Below are 16,655 nucleotides of genomic sequence, written 5' to 3'. Positions count from 1 at the left end.
ATTCCTGAGTAAGCACTGTGGTAACACAGCAGCAGAGCTGAGCAAGGCACATCTGGAGGAAGGGAAGTAGCAGTACAATGAAAATTCATAGCAACGTGGAGTTTCAGTTTCTGGAGATGTTACTGACAGTTCCCATTTCCAAGCAATAGGCCCTCCCCAGTTCCGAAAAAAACCCCCAGAAACCAGGAACAGCATTTTATGGGAAGGGTAAAGCATACTCACGAGAACTACAGAAATGTCCTACTGGGCTGGTGGGAGGGGTGATTGGCAGAAGTCGAGGATCTATGAATGAAGTAAACGATGTTGTAGATGACGTGCTGCTCTTGGAAGGTGTGCTTTCAGTGCACGGGGTCTGCAACGAAAAACAAGAGCTGCTTCAGGAAGATGATGCTAGGGGAGCAGACAGCACGCAGCACTGCAGCGCCTCCGAGGTTCAGAAGAAACAGCACGTGGCATATTCAGACACAGCGAACAGTCTTAGAGCAGCAGGTACATGGTACAAATCCAGCGACAGAAGAGGAGACCCGAGCATTGTGTCGGGATGCTTAGCCAGGCACTGCGCTGCAATAACCAGCCCCCAGAAGACGAGCACGTCCATCACTCCCCACTGCCTTCTCTGCAACAGGGCATTGCTCAGATCTCTTTCCAGCAAGGAGGATGCTGATACCTCAAGTAAGGCAGTTTAGGACGTGGCCCCTGGCAGAGCTGACACACTGCTCCCCAGGAGGCTCCTGTGCTCCCAGCAGTGTTTAGAGCCCCTTCGGGGCTGCCGAGACACGCTGCTCTGGCCCTGTGCGCTCCCAGCTGACACTGGGGTGGAAGAAAGCCAGGGAGCAAAGGCAGAGAGGAGTGCTGTGCTGCTGCCACGAAAGGTAAAGGAACAGAGAGTACAAGCCCTTCTGGCTTGTGTTAAAGGGGAAAAAAAAGACGGAAAGAAAAGGGAGCAGAGAGGGAGATGGGGGCAAATAAGCAGAGCAATAAAATCTGTTAGGGAGCACAAGATTTCTTATCCATCCCCTAGATAAAACTTTTAAAGAAGAGATGTGGTGAAAAATCTCATCATAAGAAGAGACAGGACAGATGAAGTTAAAAGGCTCTCAATCTCAGTCTCCTTAAGGTTGGAGGAAAGTGATGGTACTGCTCATTCAATCTGTAATTTCTCACTTACCTTATTCAGAGGTTTGTTCTGAGGTTCCTGGCTAGTCAGTGGCACTTTTGGCGGGTTCACAGAGGAGTCTGAAATTTGGCTTTGCTGGAGGAGATCTGGCAGAAGGTAGTTCTGGTTGCTTACACTCCAGAAGCTTTCTTGGGTGCTCGAAAATTGTTTCCCTAAAATCTGATCCTGCATATGAGGACACACAGTTAAACTCCACATTCAGCAATGCACTATGCAACTCCTGTTAATTATGACAATAAATAAGGAGCATATGCTCTGCGTGATGCATCATGTAAAGACAAACCCTAGGAAAGATTAAAATAAAAAATTAAATACAAAAGTGTGTGGCAACCACCTGAGACATCAACACTGGCTTCCACTCCTGAAGTGCTCCGCAAATGTTCCTCATCTATGTTACCTCAACCACAGGTAAAGCAGCAACTTCATCCTCAGAGACACTTCAGACAGGAATGACTTGTCCTAAGATCTGACCTCTACCTACCACAGTCAGAGTAGGTACTTCTTGGTTCTGGATCTGCATTCAGTTCACAGCCCCTCACCATTCATTCCATTGCTACTTTCCATGTACTGAATTAGGAAACCTTATTCTAGAACGATGACACTCAGTAGGACCCAGTATCAGCATTTCCAGTACAATGATGGTTGGTACTGCAGACCTCCCTACTGGATCCCACCAGCTTCAAGAAAATACCTGTGAACTAGGCAAGGTGTGAGGCACCACACAAGCTCTCTCGCCGACAGCACAAAATAACAGAGTCAGAGGTTGGTTTCTGGGAACACATGGCTAGAAGCTTTGAGAGGAAGGAAGATGGGATGTGTAAAGCAAGTGGTGTCCCAGATGGGGAAGGCAGTGCAGAGGGATCTACACCCGGCCGTGACCAGTCAGGGTACCTGAACACCATCAGCACTGGAATGTAGAGAGTGACAGGAGCCAAGTGCTACGCTAGAAAATTCCTCCTGAGTTACACTGAAGCAAACAGCACCACCAAACTCGAGCAGCTTCTGGCTGGCTGAAGTCAAGGCAAGCCTGTATGTACGTTGTATTGACTCTGATAAACAACCTTCTGAAGTTAGATCAGCTTTTTTGAACGCTGGCCAAAATATGAAAAAAAAAAAGTAGATAATTCTAAATTAAAAAAAATACCGGTTTTGCCCTGTTTATAATTCCATCTCCAAAGCAGCATCTTTTCTCCTTGAGGATGGTGGAGTGAAGGCAACATGGGACTCACTCCCCAGGCAGGAAGGATGCCAACTCTGGCCTGAAGCTTAGAAATCATACCAGAGGCAAAGAAAACTCCCTTTTCTTCCTAGCCCTGCCACAGCTCACGCAAGCAGCTCTGGGAAAAACACCGGTTTCACAGCAATTTATTTTCCCTATCTGTGAAGCAAGAGTACACTCAGTAATGTGTGAGAAGTGCTCTGATGCTGAGTGCAAGTCATATTACCGCAATTTGTTTTTGTTTTCAACCACAAAAAGCATCGTTCTGCTTTGTCTGTCTTCATCTTTTCTGCACTAATATTTATCACAGGGGAAAATCCGCATGACTCGAAGTCTCTACTAGAAGCTACAGCTGGGAAGGAACCACAACATGACATATGAGAAGACATGTATTTTTACTAAGCCAGTAGAGAGAGATGAAGTGGTTTTCCCCTCTTCTGGTAATATTTTAAGTAGTAAGAGGTAGTTCTCTTTAAGTTGGAAAAAAAAACAGGTCAGGATTTTTAAAAATAGCAACAATGCACACCAACAATAATCAACAGCATTGCTTTTTGCAACCTGCCCAGTGCCTTCAAGAAATACGTTGACATTAGAAACTACCACCAGGTCAATAACAAGGACAAATAAAGAAGCACAATTTCATACCTATGTGTAAGCATTTTTATAGGAAGCGCAAAGCCTGGAACTGCATGTTTTTTCAAGGCTTATAGCTATAATTTTCAATGACAGAGCAGGACTTCAGAGGGAAAATGCTGCCGAGAAGAAATGGATACAGCGTTTATCATGCACATTAATGATCTGACTCCCCCGCACCGTACCCACCCCCTTACAAATGACCAAATTACCTTCTGTTCTGCGACGGTGCTTTGGGGTTTCAGTTCAATTCCATCTGGTACTCTCGTCCTTGAGAAATCTACCACTCTGCTGCTTAGCAGTTGCCTGGTAACAAACTCCAATTAATGAACAGAACTACTTCAGAAAAGAAAAAAAAAAAAAGAGCCCAAAAAACAAAAAAAGCAAAAACCCCCATATATAGGTGTTCAAAAGTGAGCATAATTAACATTCACTAGTTACACTTAAAGGTTCATGTACAAAAGCAAGCTGATTAGTCTGTGGATGTGCCTGAAGGGACCCGAGCCCGAGGAGCACCCACACACAGCAGGAAGCTCTCCCCACCTCTGCGGAGGGCATCCCTTCATCTCCCTGCTTGTCACCCCTCATTTTTCAGACACCGCATAGCTCAGGCTTGTCCCTCAAGCTGTTATTTGAGAAATGCCTACTTCAAAACTTCTCCTGTCTCCTCTCATACACGACCCTGCCCTCCAGAGAAAGAGCTTCAGCTGCCCTTGCAAGGGGGAGAGCCACTGCTCCGCTATATGCTGGTATCAGGGACCTCTCTGCCAGTGCCTACTGGGGCAGGAAATTCCTACGCTGGAATTTCACACTGTGCATCAGTCCCTGAAACACGGACATCCTCACCTTACGCACAAAGAAACAAAGAAAATGTTGCCCAGTGCACGCAGAGACAAAAGAACAGAAGAGCTGCTGGACTGGCTGGGGCCAAAGCCCACCTCTAACAGTGACCGAAAGCAGATACCTACAGAAAGAGGAAGAACAAGGCAAGCATCTGTCGCGATATACCCCAGCATACTATCACTTCCTACACAGCTGGTGGTATCTCTGCTTTTTAAACTTTTTCATTCAAGTGGCACTGCCTCAAACCTCTGTCAATGAGGTTCTGGCCCCATTTCTGTGCATTTCCACCCTACTTTACTTATTTATTCCACTTATTTATATTCATTTCTTTATTACTGCAATCCATTTAAGCCTATTTCTGCCTCTTTCCCAGGAATTGTAAAACTGACTGGATTCAGGATGCTGGTGCGAAGGGCTCTATGCCACAGGAAGGTGCTTTTTTTTTTTTTTTCTAATGTTGCCCAATGTGATAACAAAGGCGTGGTGGGAGAGCTACCGACTTAAGATGGTTATGAAGGAGCAGATGTTTACCTGGCTTTTTTTTGTTGTTTATTTTTTTGGTTTTGTGCCCCCCATCATGTGAGGGGCAGATATTTGCATACTGAAGTTAGAAGGCATGGCAAGACATGGAGTAGGAAGGTGAGTGCAAGGACCTGTTTTGATCAAGAAAGCAAGCAGCAACTGATCTCAAATGATGTCAACCTCCCACATATTAGGAGAAGAAAGTAATTCCTATCCAACCACACACCTGCACCCACCTTGTTCAAATTTTGGTAAGGAACTGCATATAAAGAGCAGAGAGAGGAAACTGAACTACACAAAATGAGTCCCAGGAAACTCATTGTTTTAGGGGAACTGTGAATGCTGCAGGCATTGGAGGAGGAAGCGCTCTCAGTAGAGCAGGAGAAACTAGCATCAATGGAATAGATACGCTATACAAGCAGGTGAGATGCTTGATCACATACACTGACATCCTTTCCTTAAAGCAAAAACCTGGTGTGGGTGAGGAAGAATTTTGGCTCATCTCACTGAAAAGAAAAACAAGACCAAATAGTTGTTTTACTGGTGAAGGACAGCTATCCTTAGTCCTGGCTTCCTCAGAAATGAGCCATCTCAGGGTGCTTAACAGGATTCGGGCAAGAGAGTATGAAGCTCCTTCTCTTGCATGTGTGCATGTCCCAAGTGCAGGCCTCCTGGGCACCCCCACGAGAGCTGGTGTGAAGACACCAAAAGCTGTTCCACAGCCCAGGCAAGAACACAGATTGCTTTCAACAGCCAACTAAAACCGGGCCCAGGGTGTCTCAGCCCATGCCCACACAGAAACACTCCCACAGACTGCAAGGGGCTTCAGATCCTGTATTCACATGCTTTAGATAGCAAGAAAAACAAAATCTTCACTTTATCCAGAATATGCAAAAGCTGCTTTCCCTTTGATCACTATCCTTTTTGCTATTTCCTTGTCAGTAATCAGGATATGTTTCCCAATGTATTTATCTTTTAATATAAATGACATTCAGCCAAGGGACTTTGCTAACAGACAGGGTTATACTTGTGATTTTACAGTTCTTGTGGCGGCTGTGTGCACAGAAAGGCAAACCGGACAGGGATGATCATCCTGCTAATTCCATTTCTCTAGAGGACTGGTGGATCTCACACACAGAGGAGATGCAAAGAACACACGCAGATTTCCAAAGGCAGTGATACCACTCCTCCAAATCATTACAGCATGCAAGGATCACAACAATCTAACACTTACACAGCAAAGTCATTGCTACACGGCAAATCCATATTTTTTATGTAGAGTCTTTCTGAGGTCTAGGATGAATTCTATGACCTAGAGTGAATAAAACTTTTTACAGATCAGAATAAGGTGGTTTGGAAGAGAAACAGTAAGAAAATAAAGGCGTTACAGTAAAAAGACAGGTCTTTCAGGTGCACTGAATAAGCTACAAGATTTTTAATGTACTTCCTCTTCATCCCTCAGCTTTGAAAATGAACTTCAGAAATGCAAATCAGGAGCATATGCAGGCGCAAAAACTCTATCTTCTTCAGAGCAGCACAGGGGAAAGGACTGGTACCAGGCCAACCCAATAGCTTGCCAACAGCACTACAGATCTGTGCAACTCTTCCTGAAGACTGACAAAACCGTGTGTGCAATTACGTCAGAAGAGCAAGAGCCCCACCCCAGAGAGCTCTGTGGCCCTGGGATGCACTTCAAAGTAAATCCCTGAACTTGAATCAAACTGAAGTCTCGTTGCAAGAAAATCAGAAGTTTCATCAATACTAAAAATAATTCTGTTTGCTGTTCTTGCTGTTCCCTTGATTCTCTTCCACTTCAACTAGCAAGCTATTCATGCTCCGTTATTTCTCAGCAGAATACACATTTTGTGTGACAGGTAAAACACCACAACACATCAGTCACAAAATCAACGCGAGAAACTGGAAAGCCAGAGAGAAACAGTTCAGGTGAGATGAGCTTGGTACAAGCCACAGCATCGTCTGGCAAACACAGCAATTGTGCAAAATAACAATATTAAAAATACAGCAAAGTTTACAAAACCAAATCCTGCTTACACTATCCCTTACACTATCAGCTTTTCAGTGGTAATTATTTCTCCTGCAGTGAACAGACTATCTGAATACGATGGTCATGTTTGCCTTGCTTTTTTCAATGTAAACTGTATTTAGCATGAAGTTTTCTTTCCCTCTCCCTTTTTCTTTCAAAAATTCTATTTAAACATTGATCAATGTGAAGTAATCTCTACAAAAGCACTACCTATTGATATTCAGTTAAAACAAGACATTTCCTCATTGTCCCAGGGCAGCAAGTCATCAAAGCTTATTACACTGCACACATCTGATGGAGCTAACATTTACCCCCGGGAGTTCATTATAGTGTGATTAAACTGCTTAATTACAACTGACATAAATGACTGATAGTAACTTCAGAGGGGAGGCAGTATTTATGTATGCCAACATTTTCCAAGTATTTAGAAGTGGGTAATAAAAAGGAAGGGAAAAAAAAAAAAATCAAGCCAACCTTGTGTGGTTCATGTCATCTTCATCGCTGCTGCCAACTTCGTCACTTGATGAGGAATAGTCTGCAGCTTTTAAGAATGCGTTGGCACCGTCCTTCCCCTTGGCAAAGGAGCTTGGACTCTGAGTAAAGAAAGCTCAGTTGATATTTTTTTTTTCTCAGGGAAGAACCCATCGCTAAACAGCATGTGCAATATTTTACTGTCCCAGCAAATATAGTTATTGTCACTTCCACGCCAAAAAAGCTTTTTATTAGGAAGTTGATGCTTTTGTTGGTCCATCACAAGTGGGTATTTCACCCAAAAAGTGACCTGAGCCAAACCACCCGATCTTCCTAATAGTTGAAAGGTGACTAACTTTAGTCAGGATATTATTTTCAATCACAAACTATGATTCAATATTCACACTTTCCAGAAGCACAGAAGCCCTTCCTTTTTCGGACAAGAGGAGTGCTCTGCACTGGGACTGAAGGATTGCACCAGCTTGAGTTTTGCTGCAGCCCTGGACCCCCCAAGGCTGGTGGGGCCATGCCCCAGCACTGGCCGTGCCTGCGCAGAGCGGGTGCGAGGCACCTTGGGGCTGGAAAGGCAACACAAACACTGCCATAGTTCACACCTACGGGGCACTCACATGCCCCCGTCCTATGGGAACTCAATATAGGCCTCCCATGTCATTGGCAATGGCCTACACACAGAGTTTTCTTCAAACCTGTGGTCCCTGACAAGTCAGGAGGGGCTGGGGACTCCGCCCAGCCACAGCTGTCCCTGCTGCCCTGCTTCGTATCCCCCGGAGCCACCCAGCCCTGCTTGTGAGGTTTTAAAATGACAAGCATCCCGCAAACTTCTAAAATGCCAAGCATCCCACATATGAGCTCCTGCACAAGGCACCACGAGCTCCAGTTGCCTGATGGTCATCCCCCACCTCAAACACCACCAAATAAAATAAATGCCTCAGTAAATGAGACAGAGCAGTAGGAATCATCCTCTCCATCAGTGGCATGTCAGTAAACGGAGAGCCAGGGCACTCCTGAGTGTGTCACAGCCTGGCAGCACACTGGGCATTTGCACAAACCACAGCATGGTCCTGACTTCTGGGTTGCACGAGAACTGATCAATGACTTCCTGAAATATTAAAGACATACCCTTTAAAGATGTATGATCAGACAAGTTCAGGAAAACTGAACTCTCTGCCGATGACCTGAGCTGGACACCAGTCAGACCTGGACCGAAGGTTGATGAGATGTTAATGCAGCAGCAAGCTCAAGCCAGCCCTGCGCAGGCTCAGGTGGACTCATTAGCTACCAAACCCAGGCACCACCAGAGGAGCTGTCTGCATAGACATTCCCTCCGTGAAAACTATGAACCAAACACGAATATCAGTGGATTTAAAAGAACCTACTGCAATCTGGCCTGGGTGAGAAAGTTTTTCAAGCTTCTTGTGCAACTGCAAGTGGTTCTCAGACAAAGCGTTCTCTGCCTTGGCCGGTCCTGGATTCCCTGGGAAGAAAAAAAAAAGTTTATTTTTTTAAATGCATGTGCAGCAGAGTGACAGAGGGGACCAGTAAGACATGGACATATAGCTACCACCCAAGGCAGACACCAGTCTCTGCTGACAAACTTCTTTTTTCTCTTTGTTGCAAATGGAAATCTTTTTGCTTGTTTCCCAGTGGTTCTGGATGCCACAACATTATGTATATAAATTGCTGCTGGTGCAGTTCAATGCTGCAAGAGTAAGATAAGCAGACCAAAACCTTGGCAACATACTCCCACTGTGCACCAGCAACAGTTCCATGGACTGGGAGGCAGCTTGCAAGGGAGAAGGGTGAGGGCATGCTAATTTCTTCCCCTGATCCTCCTCTTGAGGGGAGACAGCTCATCACATCAGCAACTTATGGTCAAATTCCAGGACTGAAGGTGCCACCCAGCTCTAGTCCTGTGACTACAGACAGCGGGGTCAGGGAGAGGGTACAGGAGCCTGGGCCCCCAGTGCACATTTTCATGAGCAAACAGATGTGGTACCAAGATTTGGTCTTCATAAAACTATTGCACAAAAAGGGTCTAAAGGGTCTGATTCTCTAAACCCAACAGGGCTGAGGGCAAACAGCTGCACTAACCCCTGCTCAGGAGCATGGGCTCAAGCCAAAAGCAGAAGAGGGTTCACCGCTTCCCAGGGCAGCACCGGGAGAACCATTTTCCAGTCTCTGCTTCCCTTGGGGCACATGGAGTGTCACTTCTCCGCTCCCACTTCCACGCTGTGCTGTGGGGAACTGGGTACAACAGCTCTCATTTTTGCAGAGAGAGCTGGCCCCTGCTGCGGGCCAACTCAGCGCTGGGTGGCACCTCGTGACACCCTGCCCCAGGTCAGGTACGGGCACCAAGAAAGCTGTGGCACTACGCTTCCCTCCCACGTGGCACAGGGACCCACACTTGCCACCACGCTTGCACAGCTACCGAACACCCAAGCAAACGAGACTAGAGGAGCTGGAGTCCACCTGCATGTGCTGATGCCATGCAAGGAGGGATGCTTGCAAGTAACTAAGTGAATCCTCCCTTTCAATGCCCCCACTGCCCACAAAGCTACCCGGGAAGAGCAAAAGCAGCCTTGGAGAGATGCTGTCTTCTGCACACAATTCTTGATACAAGTAAAGGGAGAGAAAATAGATGTGCCCACACCCTACCAGTGGGACACACTAGCCAGCTCAACATCTGCCTCATTCAGCAAACTCTCCCAGGACCATCCCACTGCTACAGGACTCCTTGCAAATTAAGGGGGGAGAATTCAAGCTCACACAAATTAGGATTCATATTTGAGAATTTAGATAGTTTTATCACAATGGCTTCATGTATTCATGCATTTTGCAAAGCTTTCAAAATTCAGAATTCCTTATTGGTCAATGAGTACCTAAGCAACTCAGCAGAAGTATTAGCTCTAAAGTATTTATAGCTCTTTCTTGCCCAATTCATTATCCCTGTGGGTTTGAGAAAGCAACGAACTCTTCCTGGAACACCATATGCCAGAACTAGTTGTAATTTAATGACACTTAAGAACCCAAGGAGACAGTTTAAACCACAAGAGAGGTTTTCTATTCTTTCCATTGCTGGTGAGGTTTTCATTTCCCCATGCCAAAATAGCACATGGAGGAGCTACACATCACGCAGACATTGCAAAGTCGAGCTGGGCTGTTGCATGTTTTTCATCTCTATGCTGTTATTCAAACATAAAATGACATAAGAACAAAAAGCAACAAAACCCAAGCAGTTTAAAGCGCACTTTGGATTTCTCTTGAAGCAAAGCTTCCAGTTCTGTGCAGTTAGCGAAAGCAAAACTGACTTGATTGTGTAACTGTAATAAATAAGCAATTTGTTCTTCATTTATCAAGGGCTTCCAAATTAACAATGTGAGCCTTGGTTTAAAAATAAATTACCTCAGCAGCTCACCGGTGTGGTTTCAGAATGTTTTTAGCATCCACCCTGCTTCAAATTGGGCGTGATTCCCCATGTCCCTATCTTTATTAGTCAACCTGGATGCAAAGCATTGCGACACACCACTGCTCTGCAAGGAGTTACACAAGAAATTGCTCTACAGTTGACCCACAGAAAACACCCTGAGGGATAGCAACAGAGGAACAAAGCTGTCCGCTTCCGCTCCGTGTCCCCATCTGCCAGAATCTCAGGTCATCTCTGAGGAACCAGAGTCTATCCTGCAAAAAATCTGCACGATCATGAGCGAGCCCACTGTGTTACCTACACCACCACCAGTGATACCAAGGTAGCCTACAAAGCCGCACTTGAACTTTTGCCTTTTTTTTTTTCAGTTCCACTATCTTTCTGCAAATAAAAGCATACTGGAGCATAGATTTCATAAGGTGCTGTAGAGAGAGTCTTATGCTTCCTTCAGCCAGTACAGTATTACAATGCAGAAATATCAGTGTACAGCAACTGCTCATCTTTATCACCTTATCAGTGGGCAATGCAAAAAAAAAGCAGCATATGGTTCTGCAGAAAACACCAATGGGTGAACATTAGTACTGAATTACATCTGTCTGTCTGCAATATTGTCTCTGATGAGTTTCAATGGTGTCAGTAAGTGCAACAGAACAATTTTTTTTTTAATTCTTAATTGAGGCAATTCAATTTTTCTATAAGGAAACATGTTCACAGTCACTTTTTGACTCAAAAGAGAAAGTGTTTATATTTTAGGAACACGGAACCATAAAATCCTTTCAAAAGCCTATCACCAGAAGGCATCATTAAAAAAACATCCCATTTGCAACTCAACCCTTGACACCCTGCAGAAGCCGGTTTCATATGACGGGAATTTTGCACATTTTGACTGATGAATCCTTGAGCTGGGAATCACCTGAGGTTGACCAGCTGCTCTGATGAGATCCCATCTCCCACTGCTTGTTGCCAGGAGTGCTGCTGCTGCTGTTTAGCTTCAGAGCATGTCCCCCGGGGGATGACTGATGAGTGTTACTAAACAGAAAGACAAAAAGGAGATCAAACTATCTCGCACGCAGGAACACAGACTGGAACGGACCTCCTGGTCTACTGAATAGAGTTCCCTGCTGTTACTGTATGATATAATACTCCTGATAAACAAAAAAAATTATATTAATTGCTGCTCCAAGTAGGGCCACCCAGTAGTGAAAGAAGAAGGAGGGGACAGTTTCCTTTGGGCAGTCATTCTGGGAGATTTCCCAAGTCATTACAAAATATGTATTCCTCCCTTTGCCTCTTCAGATCTGCGTCACTCCCGATTCCAAAATCTCATGGATTTTACAAATAAGGAAACCTGCTCCAGTACCCTCCTATAAGATATCATAACCCACCTATCAATGGAGAAAGGAACACGTCGGACAGTAAAACCAGCTGCCAAGCTTGTGAAGTAGAACAGCGTCTCACCCAAAAACCCAGGCTCAGAAGCCACTCACTTGGAATGCTGTGGTTTGCTTACATGTTCCTTTTCTGCATTGCTTCCTATAATTCCTAAGTAGAGACTATTTAGGGCTTGACTTCACTTGAAAGCTATTTCAGATGATGTTTCTGAACTCTGGCTTATCAGAAGTGCTGCACGTTATTTTGTTATGTCAGCTAAATCTACTTCCCTTTCAAATCTCTCCAGCCCTAGTTTCTCACAGCATTATGTTCCCCGATCAGACATCCTGTGGGGGCTACCCTTTACTGCTCAGCTCTCTGCATCCTTGGTTTTCTTCTCCTGGGATGTGAAAAAAGTACACTAGCCCTAAGGGCAGACTGCCAAAATAGTCAAGATACATCTACAGATGGTATATTTGCCTGTTCAAGCTACTACCAGGCAAAACAAAGCTACAGGCACAAGCTTCACAACCTGTAATTATAAGTGCCTAGACAGGGAGTTGGGACCAGATCTGCAGTCACCAAAGCATCCCGGCACCTAACTCCCCTTTGAAACCAATGGCACCAGAGCTGATGCAGAACATCTGCAAGAGCATCCAGGCAGCCCGGATCAGCACCACTCCCACCTGCCATCATCAGTGCCAACAGGCTTGGATCTCAAGTAACCTGCACCTTCAGCAGCCACTTAGTGTAATGTGAAGGGAAAGTAAAGCGTTACCAAATCACAGCTGAATGTTGAATGATTGCACAACACGCTGCCTGTTAACTGGGAAATGGACGCACAACTTGTGTGCAACCCACTCAGCTACGCCAAACAGGCTGAACCAAATGAAACAACTCACTGCAGGAATTATTACAGATGGAACAGCCCTTACATATTAAAAATACTGCATTCCAGCAGAACACAGAACTACCTTGCATGAAAAGGAGGAGGAGATGTACAAGAGGCTTGTTTATCTTCAGATGAGTTATGTCAGCCGTTAGAAGGAAGCTGGCTTACACGCCTTCTTTCAGGTTTAGGGTCAGGAAGTTTAGCTAGTTATTTTTGTGGACACGCTGACTCAAAAGGCAAAATAATTGTAACTGCTATTAAATGAGGTAGGAACCCATGTCAGTTTGGTGTTACTGGGGTTATGGCTTTGTTTTTAATAAATTTGCTCTAGTTTTCCTATTGACAATAAATCAGCGTTAGCATAAGCAGAAAACGTTTAAGAGCTTACCTTGAAAGGCATCTCTGATGGCCAGGCTGATCCCTGCTGTAAAATTTAGAGGTTGTCCTTTCTGGAACCTGAAGGATCAAATGTTTTAAGTTTGCTACTGATATTTTAGACTCAGTTAATAAATTTAATGCTTACCCTGTATCGATGCAAAAATAAGACTAACCAACATAAATGAATAATCCTCCAGCGGGACCTGTGGAGAGGTCTTCCATGATATCAACACTGGAAGCTGCAAGTCAGCAGCAGGTGCTTCCAATTTGCTCCAAGCCTGTGCAATCTATCAGGGCACAGACTGCAAGTGGTTTGCACCTTTCCCTAGAGTCAGCATTATTCTTGGTCAATATTTAAAGCAGACAGGGAAACGCATCTGCAGTCACTTAATGCAGCTTTCCCTCGGTGGTGGATTACCTTATGTTGTTACCACAGGGATGGGGTAAGAGAGACACAGACACACACTTCAAGGGCAAAGTAATAAAATAGATACACGCATGCACGCACATACACGTCCCTGCACAAATATTCTTGGTTTTAGAAATTCTGTTAAAAAGGTAAATATACCATCACCTGAATTACACAAACTAATGAGCTTTTCTGCAAGAAGCCAGATTTCTCACAGAAAGGGCAGCTACAAATACTTAGTTTAACAAAAGAAGTGCATCTGCGTTCACAGATCCTGCAGATTATTACATACATACATGCAAACTCAGGACATCGACCTGCTAATAAATTTTTATCTTCTTTCTAGATTACCAGGCCCAGTTAATGTACAAACAATGAGATGGGTTCAAGAATTCCAGAGGATGGAGACTACACAGTGCAGGAGTGCTATTAACCACCAACAGTGCCAAACACCCCAAGTTTCACATACCTTTGGGGGCTGTTCTTCATTTTGACTCACGTTCCAGAACACGTCATCCTGCACAGGGCTGAGGGGTGTCATCACCATATCTGACAGTGAACTGCTGTGGTACACATCCTTACTAGCCCGGAAATTTTCACACTTGAAACAAATGAAACACATGATGAACTGTACTTCCCTGCCTCTGTAACAGGTCCCAATCTCAACAGATATCAATGGTTCTCTTTGAGAGATCAAATTTTTAGTAAACACACAAGGACTATTGTGTTTGGATATTGCCCTACTCACCCTGTTCACTGTGAAGTTATTAATTCCAGCATATTAGCATGTTAGGCACAAATATTTCATGGTGAAGGGTACAATAAAAAGAAATAGTAAAACTATCTATACTGTACATATTTCTTCCCTTCTTAAATCTATGGAGAAGTTAATAGGTCATGGGCAATGCACAGTGAGCTACTTAACTGGATAATGCAAAAATTGCTGTTGAGTAGGTATATTTCATTCCAACATGACCAATGCTTCCATTTGAGAATTCAGATAGTATAACCACTGGAGCAACCCAACTCCCCTAAGTTAGATGTTGACTTCCAAACCAGTCTGTGCAACCTCACCATCAACCTAGGATCAGTGGAGAGAAACCGCCAGCTGGAAGCGCTTTCAACACTCCAATGGCTAAGAGGGTGCCCCAGCCCTCCTCTCTTAATGTATTTTTTCAATTACTTGAAAAAAACAAACCTGAGAATGCAGTAAGAAGGAAATAAGAAACTATGGTCAGACTACACCTCATGGGTAGCCATGTCCAGGTGCTCCCATTGCGACTGTGTTTAAAAGATGTCTTCAAAGGCATCAAACTAGAGCATTAGGATAGCAAATGCCCTAATCACAGGGGGAAGAGGAGGGGCAGCAATCAAATAACTTCCTTACAAAGTCTTAATTCCAAGGGAACAACAAGCAAGCAGTGTAAAACTCAAGCTAAAATACTCAAAATTTGGTCCTCTGATTCTTTCTGTATTTAAAAGAAAAAAAGAAAAATAAAAGAAAAATAAAAGAAGGAAAGGTCCCTGAAATTCTACACACCAATGACTTCTTACACCAGCATCTGCCAAAGGGGAAGAAGGGAAGAGAGCTAAAACTGTCAACTGAATGTACTGATCCTCCCTGAAATGAGAAATTCTCTTGGACACAAGACCGAGACAGAACACACGGCAATGCTGTGTGAGCTGGCCCGTCTTGAGGGATCGCTACGCTAGAACCAATTTGAGGTTACAGAAATAGAAAAAATACTAGAGAAATGCCTGCAGCTATACCTCTCTGTGCTTTATCTTGTCAGACCTTCCATGCAAAGCCGGATCAAGGCTCTCCAGAGACACCCGCAGCCAGCGGGAATGCCACAGGCTGACGTCCTTCCCAGGTCGGGAGGAAGCCCGTGTCCCGGCACGCTGACACACTTCTGCTGGGAGGCACCTCTTTCTCAAATGCACGGCAAGACCAGCATCCCTACCACATTAAGGCCTAAGAAAGAGGCTGGAAATTTTTGTCTGAGACAAAGTTCAAACTCTCGTGTCCCAATTGAGTTACTACAATTCAGATCAGAGGCAGCTGCAGTCCAGTTTCCCCAAGAAAGGACTCGGATGAATATTTTATTGATTTATCAGCCCAAGTCTATAAAATTCTCCAGTTCCTCAGTCTTAAAAAGAAAAACACAGTAACTGAGAACTGTGCACAGCTTTTCAATAACATAATATGATTATCAACTCCCTATAACTCTACAAGATTAATTATATCATGGGAACAATGTTCAAAATCACTTAAATATTGACAGGGGGTAATTCTAAAACTAAAGATGCCAAATGTCCATTCAAATGTCCCATCACAACCTGCCACTCCAGCATAGGAAAGCCAACTGTCAAAAAAGTTCACCTAGTTAAATATTCAGCTGCTTTTCCTGCTGTTATAGGACAATATGTTCTGTTGACTCCCGTTACAGAAAATAGCTTTTTCAGCAGTTATAACATCTCATAATCCGTGTCCTTTCTTTTTGTCAAAATTACTTTTTTGTCCAACATGATTGTCCCTAATAATAGTTTTTAGTTAACTAGAATTATTTCAGCAGCAAAGTGTTCCCTGAAATGATTCATTGTGGGCACAGAACAGGTTTTATAGCAAGTGTATTATTATCAGAATATAGGAAGATTTGTTTTTTCTTGACACTTTTTCAACAAGATTCTTACCTTTCTTCCTAAATTCCAGCTTTTGAGTCCTGCAGACTACCAGAAAACAATTTGTGCTTAAAAGCATGGACGAGCTTTGCTGAAGCATTATATAAGTTACTGGCTGAATCCAATCTCTGCAGACAGTGCCCACATACCTCCTTTGGGCCGAGAAGAGACCAGTACACTGCCATGTAAAGCTAAGAAGTGACACCTGCTTTTGGGATGATTCCTGTAGGACCTACAAGACCTTGCAATTCCATAGCAAGACAAAAAATGTCTCTGATAACCCCCAGAATTATAGGGTTTGACATTCCTCCCAAGTTTTACAGAAAAAACACTTTGTATGGGAGAAAAAATAATTTAAAAAACCCTAACAATGATTCTAAACTACTGAGACTTGAGCCTTAAATTGTTTTTATTATAAGTAATTCTGAAAGAACAGCAGCTCCTCTCATGCACAGAAACAACTGGCAGACAAAGTGTTACCCCTATGTATCTTTGAACCATAAAGGCACACGTAGCAGAGCCAAGGAAAAGGACCCTTTGCTTCCTAAGAATTATAAGGTGATATAGTA

At 44.0% G+C, this 16,655-nt stretch overlaps 1 protein-coding gene across 1 annotated transcript in view; it reads right to left on the bottom strand.

The window, feature by feature from the left end:
- LOC104469192 (mitogen-activated protein kinase kinase kinase kinase 4-like) overlaps positions 1-16,655 on the bottom strand; it is a gene marked incomplete at its 5' end in the record, with an annotated part of 54,174 nt that overhangs the window by 19,248 nt on the left and 18,271 nt on the right. The window contains 8 exons of the mRNA XM_010083613.1: positions 223-352; positions 1,169-1,342; positions 3,242-3,335; positions 6,913-7,031; positions 8,307-8,404; positions 11,268-11,383; positions 13,006-13,073; positions 13,874-14,005. Coding sequence (XP_010081915.1) covers positions 223-352; positions 1,169-1,342; positions 3,242-3,335; positions 6,913-7,031; positions 8,307-8,404; positions 11,268-11,383; positions 13,006-13,073; positions 13,874-14,005 — 931 coding nt within the window. The remainder of the gene's footprint in view (positions 1-222; positions 353-1,168; positions 1,343-3,241; positions 3,336-6,912; positions 7,032-8,306; positions 8,405-11,267; positions 11,384-13,005; positions 13,074-13,873; positions 14,006-16,655) is intronic.

The sequence above is a fragment of the Pterocles gutturalis genome, unplaced genomic scaffold (assembly GCF_000699245.1).
Source record: "Pterocles gutturalis isolate BGI_N339 unplaced genomic scaffold, ASM69924v1 scaffold1960, whole genome shotgun sequence".
In the NCBI taxonomy this organism is placed as follows: domain Eukaryota; kingdom Metazoa; phylum Chordata; class Aves; order Pterocliformes; family Pteroclidae; genus Pterocles; species Pterocles gutturalis.
This window is presented reverse-complemented; position numbering and strand designations above follow the sequence as displayed.